Source organism: Phalacrocorax aristotelis, chromosome 12 (assembly GCF_949628215.1).
Source record: "Phalacrocorax aristotelis chromosome 12, bGulAri2.1, whole genome shotgun sequence".
NCBI classification, from domain to species: Eukaryota; Metazoa; Chordata; class Aves; order Suliformes; family Phalacrocoracidae; genus Phalacrocorax; species Phalacrocorax aristotelis.
In genome coordinates, this window is record NC_134287.1 from 7,990,339 (window position 1) to 8,003,743 (window position 13,405).

Genomic DNA, 13,405 nt, shown 5'->3' on the forward strand with positions numbered 1-13,405 from the left:
CGGCAGTGCTCGTTCACCCTTGCTTACTCTTTTGGTTTTTTTCCTCACTGGCTGCTGGGTTTAGAGGTTGCTGAAACTGAGAAGAGCCTGCTGGCAGAAACAAGGTAGGAGGCGAAGTAACTTGAGGGTCACGCAGTTTTCTCCTAACCCAGTAAATGTATGCTATGTTAAAACTATCGTTTTTCTTCACAAAATCATAATGTGTTGCATATAGTCGTCTTGGTTTTCCTGAAACCTCTTTCACGAAGTTATGGTGGAAATGGCAGTATGACTTGCCAATGTCAAATGCGTCTCCACCGGGGAGAAAGGTTTGGACTCTGGTGTTGCCCCAGGAACTTCTTTAAAGGCAGAAATGGGCTTTCTTGCCTTCCTTGCTCGGGGGTGGTGGCTGAGGATGGGTCATGTAGGTCAGGTGCTGCCACCAGCCAGGTGGCTGCGGGGAGCAGCTACCGTAGAAGCAAATGGCTGCGCCTGTGTAACGATTGCCAAGCAAGCGCTTGCCTTTTTCTGGGACCGGGATTGGCTTTTCAAACCTCTTCAGTCATGTTTTTCTTGAACTGACTCCAGCTGGAGCAGAGCAAATGCCCGGTTGCTGGAGGTCTCCTCTGCAGCGGGAGCAGAGCCAGCTTCCGACCGAAAACGTGGTGTGAGCTCATCATTAGCGGGGTTTGTTTTAATCCAGCTGCTCCCGCCTCCGCTCCTGCAGCACGTACCGGGCCGCTTCCCTTTCTGTGTTGAAAGGCCACTCCAGCCCTCTGCTCCCTGCAATAGATTTTGAAGCAGGATCTTGTCTTCTGCATTCAAAGGTTCCTGCCCCTCAGTCATTGTGCTGCTCACCCACACTTAAAGGGATAGAGATGAGCAGGTCCCTCCTGTTGTGCCCCTGCCCTGCTTCCTGTTACCCTCCTACCCCCTGCTACCTCTCTTTATGCCCTTGACTCTCTGCCTCTCTGGCCTCCAGCTAAGCCCCGTCTCTTCTCCCCAGTGCCTGGGACGCAGGATGGTGCCCATGAGATGAGCAATAGGTGGACAGGTTTTTCTGGTGCGGTGTCAGTAACTGCCTGATCCTGCTGCCCTGCCTGTGCCTGAGGGCCCGGTGTGGACAGGAGACACCCCCACTCCCAGTTAGAGGATGCAGTGGTGTCTTTCATCTCCTGGGTGGTTCTTTGGCCGTTCATTACCCTCACGATGTAAGACCGTCTTACCCCTCCTGCCCACCTCCCCAGGAACATTTTCTGATGGAACAGGCCGGTTACCAGCAATTAGGACCCCACTGGGGTAATAACCCTTCCGCTTTCACTGGGAGAGGATAAAGTGCTGCGACAGCGGCCTCTCACCAGGTGCTCCCCCTCCCCGCACAGCCACTCCATCGAGCCGGCCCTTCCAGAAAGGGGACCGTGCTGCCGGGGCGGGGCGGCCCGGCCCAGCCAGGCCCGGCCCAGCCAGGCCCGGCCCAGCCAGGCCCGGCCCAGCCAGGCCCGGCCCAGCCAGGCCCGGCCCAGCCAGGCCCGGCCCAGCCAGGCCCGGCCCAGCCAGGCCCGGCCCAGCCAGGCCCGGCCCAGCCAGGCCCGGCCCAGCCAGGCCCGGCCCAGCCAGGCCCGGCCCAGCCAGGCCCGGCCCAGCCAGGCCCGGCCCAGCCAGGCCCGGCCCAGCCAGGCCCGGCCCAGCCAGGCCCGGCCCAGCCAGGCCCGGCCCAGCCAGGCCCGGCCCAGCCAGGCCCCGCCTCCCTCCCAGCGCTGCGCTGCCGCCTCATGGAGCCCCAGGGTCCCGGCTGCCGCGGCAGCGTCCTCTTCGGTGAGCGGCCCCGGCGGGAGGGAGACGGCGGGGAATAGATGGTTCGGGGAGCTGAGACGGGGGTGGGCGCGGGGTAATAGACGGGGAGCCGAAGGGACACGGGCGGGCGGAGATAAGGGTGAGACACGGGGGGGGGGGGGGGGGGGGGTGACAAATGGGGGGCAGGAGAGAGACGGGGGGGAGAGGGACTTTGGGGAGTACCGGGGAGGGCGTAGGGGCAGGAAAGACACGGGGGGTGGGGCAAAAGAGAGACCTGGAGGCAGCAGAGACACGTGGATCTGGAGACACACGTGGGGGCATTACTGAGCCCCGGGGGTACTGGACGTGCTGGGGTGGGGGACGGGGAAAGGGCGACTAGCGCTGCCCTGGAGTTTGGGGAGAGGGACACGTGTATGGCCGGGCTTGGGAGGGAGCGGGCGGGTGGTGGGGGAGTCCTGGGGCAGTCTGGGGGGAGCCGCGTGGGGTCCTGGGGTTCTTGTGTGCAGGGTACCGGGAGGGGCTGGGAGTAATGGGCGGGGGAGCGGAATCCCCGGCTCCCGCCGGTTTCTCCCGCTCCTCCGGTTAATCCCCCACGCTCCTACCTCGGCGTTTCGTGGGTCCCCTTGGCTGAGCGGCAGAGCCGCGTCCCTCTGGGAGGGTTTTTGGCTGGGGCTGTTAAACCCCCCGCAACACGTGGCCCTGCGCCGCTCGTACCCGTGCGTGCGAGCAGGCCCGCGCACGCGTGTCCGCGCTGCTCCCGGCCCAAAGCATCCCAAGCGGTCGCAGCGCGGCTCAGCAAACGCTTCTTTTGAAATGGGAAGTGGAGCAGCAGCCCCCGAGGCCCTTTTATGCACCTGGATTTCGGCCCTTGCCCTGGTGAGCTGAATGCATAAGCATGGTTAGACAGAGGTCCTGCCCTGGGCTGTGTCTGCTGAGGCTTTTCTCTCTCTCTCCCCGTTGCAAATACCGGGTCTGGCATGCAGGGCTCAGCTCTGTGTTTTTCCAATCTGCTTCACATTGGTGAATCATCCTGCAATAATCAAACACACCCAGGGCACTCTGCCTTTCCTTCATGGTCAGCTGAATCCTGACCCTAAGAGCCAAGGATGTAATTTTACATCTCCCTTGATTTTTTAGCTGTTTGGAGAAGTATGTCATAAAACCTGTCTCGAGATTTGTCTTGAGGGACTCCAGGTCCCTGAAGCCTGGCCCAGCATCCTCTCCTCGGGCTGTTCCACATCACTCAGGACCTGCGCTCTGTGCCTTTACCTCTTGCCAGAATAAACATTTTTCTGACTCTGGGGAGGGCAGAGCTGCCTTGCTGTCTGCTCCCCCTCCTGGTGTCCAGAGTACTGTGCCCTGGCTGTGTGGCTCTGGAGGGGCTGAGCCTTGCCCTGCCTGTGCTCAGCGGCCTTGGGTGCCCCTGGGTACTGCTTCATGGCTGCCTGGTTTGGGGACACCAGGTTTTGCCCCTGTATGGTGCCAAGCCGGATGCATAGTTCTTAGGGACACTTCGTCCTGAAGCCCAGGGTGCCCTGGCCTGAGCATGAGCAAATTAAGGACTTGAGGGATGCTGTGTGCATGCCTGGCCGGGGCTTGCCCTGGGAGCCCTTTGTCCATGGCATGTGGGGCTGCATAACGGCTGCTGCAGCTTTTCTGATCTCCTCTTTCTAGGCTGTGAGCTGACTGCCAGTACCAAATCCTACACGTTTCAGGTGGATGAGGAAGATGACTCCAACCACATTTTGGCTTTGTCTGTGGTAAGAGAAAAGAGAAAACTGTGCTTGTCCGCTCCCATTGTGGCCCACGGCCTCAGCCCACCCTTCCCAGTCTCATTCCCCCTTCTCTGGCCAGGCTAGACCAGGGTAGACCTTGGCTGAGGTCTCAGCACTGGCTGCTCTCAGGGCAGGGTACAGGACTGTCATGTTTATGGAGGTGCTTGAGCAAAGCTAGTGGTGTCAGGAGGTTGCTCAACAGAGGAATACTCCAGACATGGGGTGAAGGAAAGTACTTTTTTCCCTGTGTTTGACCTTGCTGGAGCCTGCTACTAGAACATGGTCCCCCTCACCAGCTGGGTCTTTGGCTTGTTGCTCTCCAAGGCCAGGTAGACGCAGGGCTTCGTTCCTGGCTCTCCCTGTGGGTCACTTTCTGTCCTGGGAGCACAGGACCTGCCAGCAAGGGTCAGATCAGCAGAAAATGCAGCCCAGGTTCCATCTTTTGAGGTGGTTGCAGGTCCCAGCTGGGAAAGGCACAAAGCCCCTCTGGAGGTGGTCAGGGGGCAATTGCTTTAGGGGGGGCTCTGTGATCTCCCTGTTTTGTGGAGCAGCACCCTCATACCTTGGCATGGCAGCAGGACTGGTAGCATTACTGTGGGTCACTTGTCCCATGGACAGCCCTGGCTGTCCCTGCTCTGTCCCCTGGGAGAGCAGTAGTTCACAATCTCCGCTCCCATCCAGGTCTGCCTCACGGATGGTGCCAAGGATGAGTGCAATGTGGTGGAAGTCGTTGGGCGAAACCGTGAGAACCAGGAGATTGCTGTGCCCATGGCAAACCTGAAGTTGTCATGCCAGCCCTTGGTAAGAGGTTTTATTGAAGACTCAGTGGGGATGGCTGCAGGGACGTGAACATTGCTGGATGTTTGTGGACCTTCCCCCTAGGATCCTGACCATGAGCTGGTCTGCAGCTCACAGGGTACACCCTGGGTAGCCTTGGCCTGTCTGCAGATGCCCTCAGGAGGACATGTTTAACTGGGCCAGGTGCCATGATGGGGTCTGCAGGACATTATGCTTTTTGCCTCTGCCCCTAACTCAGTTCCATCTCTTGTCTCTTTGCAGCTGAGTCTGGATAACTTCAAGCTGCAGCCTCCGGTCACCTTCCGCCTGGCAGCAGGCTCTGGCCCGGTACATGTCACTGGCTGGCACCAGATTGGTAAGGACTTGCGGGTGGGGAAAAGCTTGGGATGAGCGAGGGGTATGGAGGGGCTCCCTCCAGTGAGAATCCCAGCCAGGGAGCCACATGGGAGATGTGCCTGGTGCTGCCCAGCACGCATGCTTGGTGCCTTCTTTGTGCTGGTTCCCCAGGGGCCACCTCCATGCAGGGATTCCTTCCCTGACATAAAGCCTTGCACTGGAAAGGGGGTCCGGGTGATTCACGCTGTCCCATTTTCCCATGGCTGGATGTTGCCATTCCCCTCTGCGATGTGTCTCCAGCTGGAATACAGCTTATTGCCCACAAGCTTTTAAAACTGCTCCAGTGCTCCTTGGTCTGCTCTGCTCTTGGGTGTCTTGGGGGCCAGTTGTATTTGCAAAGAAGACATACGTTGGTGAGTAACAGTTATTTGTATGTCCCAGTGCAGAGGGAAGATGCTTCCTTTGAGGAGGACGATGACTTGTCTGAGGAGGAGGAGCTTGCTCCTATCATGCCAGCCAAGAAGTGGAAGAGGAAGCAGTAACTTACCTGCAGGCAAGGTGAGAGGCCAGGCAGCCTCAGAGCAAGGGTCTGGGTAGCTGTGACAGCAGCATGGCAAGCGTGGGTGGAAGCTGCCCTGCTGCAGGTGGCTACTGGTCTCAATCTGTTTCTTCCACCAGGTACTCGCTGGGACTTCTCTCCCGGGACAGCTTTTACCTCAGACACCTCTTGCCAGGACCTCAACATTCTCTGCTTTGGTTTTATTTTCTTTTTTTTTTTTCTCTTGTAACTTTTTGGGGAGCAGGGGCTGCTCCCAGCACTGGGGTGTCTCCTTTCCCTCAGCCCTGGGAAGTTGATCCCAAAACTGGATGGATGCTGCTGGTATACCCCCTCTCCTCCATCCCTGTGCTGGGAGTTGGGAATGGAGGAGGTGATCCTTGCCCTGTGCCTTTTTGCTGTCCTGGACCTCTGCTCTATGCACCCTGTCTCCCTAGCTCTGAAATACCCAGTCCTGGCCCCTTCCCCAGCACAGGTGCATAAAGCTAGTGGTGGGACAGGCAGTTTCACTGATTCTGGTCTGTTTCATTTTCTTTACTTGTAATTTGATGGGTTTTATACACTTGGAAGTGTCGAACGGGCCCAGGCTGCACCCTCAACTGCAGTTGGGTGGGGTGGGAGCTCACAGCCTGTTTGTGATCTGGGGGAAGGTTCTGGGTCAACCCTCTTCGTAAAGAACTGTTTTACACTCTGAATAAAGGTCTCTCAGGCATCAGGTCTGGAGAGGGGTCACTGCTGTCTGGCAGGTTCCTCCCATGCGCACTGCAGTGGGAGATGCTCCTCTGTGTCTGGACCCCTGACCCTGGCAATGCTACAGAGCTCCCAGGAGGGGCCCGAGGGCTCCTCTCCCTCCCTTGTGGGCTCTGCACGCTTGTGCCCTGTGAGGTAGCTCAGCGCTGCATCCAGGCCACTGAGGGAAGGGGCAGAGTTGCAGGTGGCTGTACGGTGCAGAGACGCAGCTCCACGTGTGCTCTGAAAGGTAACCCAGCTGTTAGCAATGCCCCCTGGTTTGGGCCACATCGCCCCTAGTGCTGGGCAATGTCACAGCAAGGTCTTCCCTTGCACCTTGCTCTCAGCCCAGCAGCGTCCTGTGGAGGGGTGAAACACCAGTGCTTGCAGGGTGTGGGGCAGGCTTGAGCTCTGACCTTTGCTGGGGAGTCGTGTCCCGCTGTGTCTGGAGAGGGTTTGATCTGTTCTGCACTTCAGGCAGGTGGCACTTCTCACCCCGGGAGCTAGTCCTGTACTTCAGTGTTTCTCTGATGGTTTCCCTGCGTCTGATCAAGCATCCCTGGCCCATGGGCCACTGCCAGTCCCAGCCCTCCTCATCTGTGACACTGGCTGTTGTCCCTGAGAAGCACCATGTACTGTCCTGCCGGCCCTGGTGGTGCCCTGGGACGGTGAACTTTTTGGTTGCATGGACTCCAGTATGAAATCCTCCAGGGCAGATCCTCAGCTCAGGCTCCATCCTACGTTGTTAGCAGGGCTATTTCTCCCCTCTGGGGCCTGTGCAGCTCCCCTCTGCATCCCACATCCCTGCTGTTTCTTTCTGGAGCAGAGACCATTTGACCACCACCGAGGGAGGCTTTGATGCCCCTTGCAGCAAAGGCGAAAAGGACCTTTGGCGTCTGAACCCCATGGCGTGGGGCGGTGCCCCTGCCTGCGGGGCGCCGGAGGACAGAGCAGAGCCGGCCTGGGGGGCGATGCACCCCCTTGGCTGGTGCGTGGCACCCCCGCAGCAGCGCGGAGGGAGGGGCCGGGGCGCTGGGAGCGGCGTTACCCCGGTACCTGCTGGTGACCCGCGGCGTGCGGCCGGCGGCGGGGCCCGGCGCGGGGGCCGCTAGGTGGCAGGCGGGCAGCGCGGCGGCTCTGCGGCCGCGGGGCCGGGGTCCAGCCCCCTCCTGGCCTCCCTCCTTGCCCCTGCCAGGCCCGCCGGGGGCTTGCACCAAGGCATGGCCACGCTCCCTGGCCCTGGGCAGCCCCTGGGATGCAAAGGGTATCCATCACCCTGCTCTGCTTCGGGTCCCTGCGCGGGACGGCACGCTTGGGTCTGGCCCTGCGGGGAGGATAGGTGCCGGCTGGGAGAGGCCGTGCCTCTGGGGAAGTATGGTGCCTCCTGCCACCCAGGGCTGGTGGTTTGTGCCCGTGCCCACACGCACTGTGAGGTCCCCATGCAAATGTCATTATCCTGCGGAGGTTTGTGGGAAGTGGGGCGATTCGGCAGCCTTGCTGAGAGAAGAGATCCAGGAGCATCCTCCCCGAGGGCTGGATGCATGTTTGAGAGGCACTGGCAGGGCACAGCGCCCCGGTGCCCTGTGCTGATGGTGCAGGAGAGGTGTTTGGGGTGGTGAATGGAGTTGTGGCTGTGCCGGTGCTGGGATGGTGCCCAGCCCCTGCCAGGGCTGGCATATGCAGGACCTCGTACATCTCCTTGGCTGTATGTGCTTGGAAGTGGTCAGGGCTAATTTATCTGCTGGGCCTTGGTCCTGCTTGCTCTCTGTGGAGGAGCAGCTTGGCTCAGGAGAGATAAGAGCCAGTAGATCATTTTTAACAAGGTGCTCCTGGAAGGGTGGGCTGGGGGAGGCGGCTGGCTCAGAGCCTGGAGGGCAGTGATGAGGGGAGGGAGCAGGCACAACTCAGCCCTGGCAGGGTGGTACAGCTGCTTCACACGGGATGGGAGAGGCAATGCTGACTGATGAGGAGTGTTCGGCCTCTGAAAGGGTAGAAGGAGATGGTTTCAAGGTGCTGGTTTCCTTAGGAGTGTCTAGGTAGCTGGGACAAGGGGCTGTGGCAGGAGGGACAGTCCTTCAGGGGGATCAAAGGTGGCACCATGGGGGACATGGTGCTGGTGGCAGGAGGCTTGAGGAGACCAAGCTTGTCTACACCACTGCAGGACCAGCCCATCCTAAAGCCTTGTCACAAGTACTGCCTGATCCCCAGTACTGCTGCAGGGTAATGCCAGGGGAGAGGGAACGCCCCAGTCCCAGAGGGGGCAATGGAGGGCCTGGGGCATGTTGGCACTCCCAGACCCCTTTCTAAGTGACTTTAGGAGGTTTGCTTCCCCCTCCCCAGCAATGTCACAGCCTTGATGTACTCACCTTGGGGAGAGAAGTATAAATGCTGAGATGGCAGGAGGCTGGGAGGGGGGATGCGCTCACACACAGCGCTTAATGGGGAAGGATGGGATTACAGGGGTCACGCTAGGTGAGCAGCTTCCTTCACGGAGCTGATGGTATCAAAGCAGGTGCCCCTGGCTGCAAATACCTTGTGCAAACAAACAGGGCTGTCTTAAGAGCAGGTGAGTTCTAGCATGGCTGGGCTGGGGGGTACACAGGGGTGGCGGGGGGCAGAAGGCTCTCTGTGCGTGGGGAGTGAAGCATGGGGCTCCCAGTGTGAGGGCTGCCTTGTTTTGCATAGGGTGGGAGGAGAAACAAATTTGTGTGCCTATGTACATATGTGGGCTCCCCATGCTGGAAATGCATGTAAGGGTGTGGAGCCCATTGCTCTCCCGTGGGGTGGTGGAGGTGCTGGGAGCCAAATGATGCCCCTACCCAGGTGATGGCTCTGGGGTTGCTCCGGGAGGTGGTTGGCTCTAAGCATCCCTCCTGTCTGCTGCATTTTGGGGCTCTGCATGCTGACATTGCTGGGGATGGATCCGTCCCTGCTCTGGCAGCACCAGGGAACCCTTACCCTGGCTGAGCCATGCAGTAGAGAAATGTGGCCATAGCGTGGCTCAATGTGGAGGTCACCATGCATGAGCACCATGGCCATGCACCCACACTGCTGCACTCCCCATGGCCCTCCTGAGCTGGCCTGCTGTGCTGGGCGAGTGGCTCAGGCTGCTCACTGCAGGATCTGGCTCAGGTGCAGCCCCGCTGGGCTGGGGCTAGGCTGACTGCCTCCAGCCGGGTGGCAGCGCCGGGCCGGCAGCTTCCGGGGGATGTTCTGTGTTTAGAGGTCAGGTTTGAGTTGCTTTTTCAGGGATGGAGGAGAGGGATGGGGAACTGCTCTCCCGAGCATGGCCATGCAACAGTTTTCCGTGTGATGCCTCAGATGGTCCTGCCCCATTGATTTTCTTGCTGGGTTTCAACTCTCCATGGCTGAGAACTCGGCCTCAGGGTGTCTGAGAGGCGCAGCTGTAACCATGCTGTAGGTGGGGCTGGTCCCCTGCTCCATGAGTTCTGTGTTGCTGGTTCACACACTAAACTGGGGTAATACCGCTTTCCTCTGAGGCTTGGCTGCCTGGGGTACGGAGGAAGCCAGTTGGACAGCCCTGGAGACACAGCATTCCCTGTTGTCCCAGGGTGCAGCGGCTCTGCAAGGTGGGGCAGAGAGCTGTGGGGTGCATGGCACCTCGGTGGCAGCAGGACCCAGGAAAAGGGCCAGCAGAGCCTCCCTCAGCCGGAACCACCCTGGTGGTGGGTATGATGAGTGTCCCATTCTCTACAGCATCAGCTGTGCTATCCCTGTTCTGTCCTGCTGGGCAGTGGGCACAGGCACATGTGCCATTGCTTCAGGGAGATGCTGGCATCCTAATGTGCAGGGCTGACCCTGCCATAGCTGAACGAGGGGAACATTGCAACCAAGAGAGGAAGAAGCAGGACCTGGAAGGGCCAGGCTGCTGACAACTCCCATCCTCTTCCTATCAACACACCTTGCAGACAAAAATGCCGCTGGTGCACTCTGTGGGAACAGTCCTGTCTGCTGGAGAAGCCAAAACTCAGGTCTGGGGTCAGCTCCTGCACACTGGTGCTCAGTCATGTGCTGGGTCCTCCCCAGTGTGCCTTGAGCTGGCTGGGAGCCTGGGCACGTGGGTGTTGACCCCACTGACTGCTCTGCGGGAGGAGAAGAGGCTCCTCCAGCTCTCAGCTCCACAGCGGGTGCTGGCAGCTGATTTACCACAGCTGCTCCTGGGTGCACATCCTGGCACAGGAGGATAGTTATGGCCAGGCTCTGCTCTGAGTGTTTGCAGGCTGCACCAGATGCTCCGCATGTCTGCTTGCAGTCGGGATGCCTTGTCCCCAGCTCCGCAGCACTGCCCAGAATACATGAGGGGGTTGTTTCCATGAAGGTGCTGCTGTGACAGCTGTGGGTTTGTGGTCTGTAGTGGGGTGTAGCAGAAGGCACTGGGGGAGCATGGAGTGATGTTGGAGCAGGGGTTGTGCCATGAGTTGGGTTTAAGCTTGCAAGCCCATAAAGCAGGTGCTAAAAGTGAACATGGTTGGGCTGTAGTAGAGAGCCCCATGCAATACAGCCTGGGCGAGGCTCCATTGCAGCCATCCCGCACTGTCCCTCCCGCATCCCCAGGGCAGCTGGACTCATGTCGGGGTGGCATTAGCAGCTCTGCACTTGACAGCTGTGGTCGAGATACCTGGAGGTCGCAGGTGTCCTGGCCTTCGACTCCTCCAAAACGCAAATCTAATCACTGTGGGCTGGGCTGTCCCTGACACAGGCAGGACCCTCATCGCTGGCTGTGCTTCACTGCCAGTGCTGGTGGCAGCCAGGGGGCCTGGGTCTGCCCAGAGCAGCTGGGCTGTGCCCCAAGGGGATGTAGGATCTGCCGGAGGGATCCTCCCAAGGAGGCACCTTGCTGCGGGAAGTGCAGGGACTTTGCAGTCCCCTGTTTCCAGCCCTACCGGTGACAGAGCCCCAGCCTACACGGGCAGGATTTGGCCTCTGTGGTGTCCTTGCTGGTGATGGCTCTGCACAGGGGCTGTGGGACACCCATACCCCCTCCATGTCTCCAGCCCTAGCTCCCCTGATGGGCTCCCAGGGGGGTGGAGACCCCTCAGCTGCACTGCATGTGGTTTTGGGGGCTGGATAGGAAGAGCTGTTGCTGATGGGCAGAGCAGAGGACGAAGTGAGCACAGGGGACAGAGGTCTTGTCTGTGGCAGTCCGCCCTGCCAGACCTCCTGGTGCTCAGCTCACAGGGAAAGGCAGTATGGTCTAGTGGCAGGGCTGGGCCATTGGGACATGGGATTTTGGCTCCAGTAGAAAATGTGGGAGTAACTGGAGACCTCTCAAATCCTATCTGAACTCCCTGGGTGCTTGTTCCTCTTCCTAGGCTGGCTTCCTGTAGCCCTGACTTGTCCCTGCACACTCTGGAGATGGCATCTGCACCACGATGGGAGCTTGTGCATCTTGTGCAGGCCATGGCCATGCTCCAGGATGGTGTGGCAATTCCCTACCACAGAAGGTGCCTGGGAGAAGCCAGTTACAGGCTGTCTCCAGGCTCTGGCTGCACTTCTGCCTGGGACCACATTCCCTACCTTCCCAAAACTCAGAGGTGTGCAGAGTGGCACAGAGACCAGACATGGCCCTGAACATGGGAGCTGGAGAGGGGCAGAGTTCCTGTGCCAGCCACAGAATTGGTGTGAGGTGGGGGCTGTAGGGCTGATGGGAGCTGGAGGGCTGGGCTTGGGTAAGGGCTAGCAGTGGGGTTTGGGGCACATATGGGGCTGGTCAGCAGGCTGAGAGGCTGTGGCCAACCCGGGGGAGCAGCAGGTGCCATGCATGCCCACCTTGCAGCTCCTTTGGTGTTTGCTCTCACTGGCCCTGCCGCCTCCCCTAGTCCCCTCGGCTCTCACAGGGCCGTGTGGGGTGCCTCAGGAGCTGGCTCCCCGCGGCCAGGGTCAGGATGAGCTGTGGCTCTGCTGGGCTGGGATGTCAAAAGGGCCATAACCCTGGTGTTTTGCAAACTCCTGGGGTCAGCAGTTCAGCTGCCACTGACACAGGGGCCCAGAGACACACACGGGCATTTTGGGTGGATGCTGTAAGCAAACAAATGAAGGTAGAGTTACAGTCGACGGACAGCCCCCCCCCCCAGCCACTGCTGTTAGTTTTAGGCTTAAGCCCCCCTGCGGGCTGGGCCCAGGCATCCTCTTCCTAAGAGAACCCAAACCAAAGCCAAATTGCCCAGCCCAGCTTGCTGGGAGCCAAGGCTGAAGCTGGGCAGCAAAGTGCCAGCATTTTGCTTCTCTCTATATCAGCTCCTCATGGCCCTGAAGGAGCCTCTGAGTCCATCCCACTGAAAGGACAGTGACCCTCAGAATTGAGTGATGGCTTCCACCCTCCTGGGTGGCCAGTGGAGCCCCCTCCCACCCAGCCTGGCTTTGACCTTTTTCCCAGCCCTACCTGATGGTGTGTGGCTGGAGACCCCGAGGAGGGTGCTGTTGCTTGGGCTAGGGCTATGATGCTGGGGAAGTTGTGCCAGCCAACAGGAATGCCTTGGGACCAGGCTCTTGGAGGTGCTGTTTGGTCTGTGCAGTGGGGTCAGGAATGAAGCGGAGCTGCTTAAATGCCATGAGCACGCACAACCTCATCTACATGTCCGTGTGTGTCACCCCTTCCCCATGCACACGTGTTATGGCCATTTCTGCTCAGGCTGCTCATTTACTGACCACTGTTAGAGGCAGAGCAGATTCGCGCAAGAATGCCCAACCTTGGGTTTAAATTGTTCCGGGCTGGGGATGCCACCTTTTCCCTGAGCTGCTCCCATGTGAACTGCCCTCACTGGCAGCCTTTGGTCTTTGTTTGTGGCTTGCCTAGCTCCAGCCCAGCTGTGAGAGTCTGTGTGGACCCTTCTCAAGCTGGGTGGCTTCAGAGCCATCCCAGTTCTCTCTCCTTGCAGGTGGATGTGGTCTGGGGGTGTGTTTCCCCATCACTGCCCTCCACAAGGCTTCTGGCCTCGCTCAGCACTGCCAATCTCTACCCATGTGCCTGACTCACCTCTGAACCCCTGCCACATGCCGGATGTGGATGCCAGAGCCAAAAGCAGTGCTGGTCTCAGCAAAGCCAAATGTAGCCATGAGACAGATGCTTAACACCAACAGAAAATCCCTCTGTGCATCCATGGACTGCCCTGGATGAACTCTGGTTCTGCCTGGGGACCAGGAGCAAAGCTGCCACATGCTGAACCACCCACGGCTGCCCTGGGCAGCTCACTGATGTGGGTGGTGAGCTCTTCTCCACATCACCCAGCCTGGATGGAAAGCAGAGCCCAGCTTTGACTCCTCTGATCTGCAGCAGCGTTGCTGCCTGGAATTCAGCACCTGGCCACTGGAGGATGATGGAGCCAGCATTGACACCAGCACTTCCAGCAACACAGCCTGGAATTATGGAAGCAAAGGCTACGTTTCCAGAAAACTGCTGGACAGGAGGTGGTGAAAC

At 59.4% G+C, this 13,405-nt stretch overlaps 1 protein-coding gene across 2 annotated transcripts; it reads left to right on the forward strand.

Annotated features, from left to right (window-relative positions):
- The first annotated feature begins 1,698 nt into the window (after positions 1–1,698).
- Positions 1,699–5,953, forward strand: NPM3 (nucleophosmin/nucleoplasmin 3). 2 transcript variants are annotated; one of them, XM_075108153.1, is made up of 6 exons: positions 1,699–1,794; positions 3,448–3,533; positions 4,230–4,349; positions 4,608–4,701; positions 5,124–5,240; positions 5,361–5,953. In XM_075108153.1, the coding sequence occupies exons 1-5, from the start codon at positions 1,752–1,754 to the stop codon at positions 5,222–5,224; spliced, it is 444 nt and encodes a 147-aa protein (XP_074964254.1). In that variant the 5' UTR covers positions 1,699–1,751; the 3' UTR covers positions 5,225–5,240; positions 5,361–5,953. The 2 variants fall into 2 exon arrangements, with proteins under 2 accessions (XP_074964254.1, XP_074964255.1); XM_075108154.1 differs by having other exon boundaries at positions 5,124–5,235; positions 5,361–5,446.
- The last annotated feature ends 7,452 nt before the right edge of the window (positions 5,954–13,405 follow it).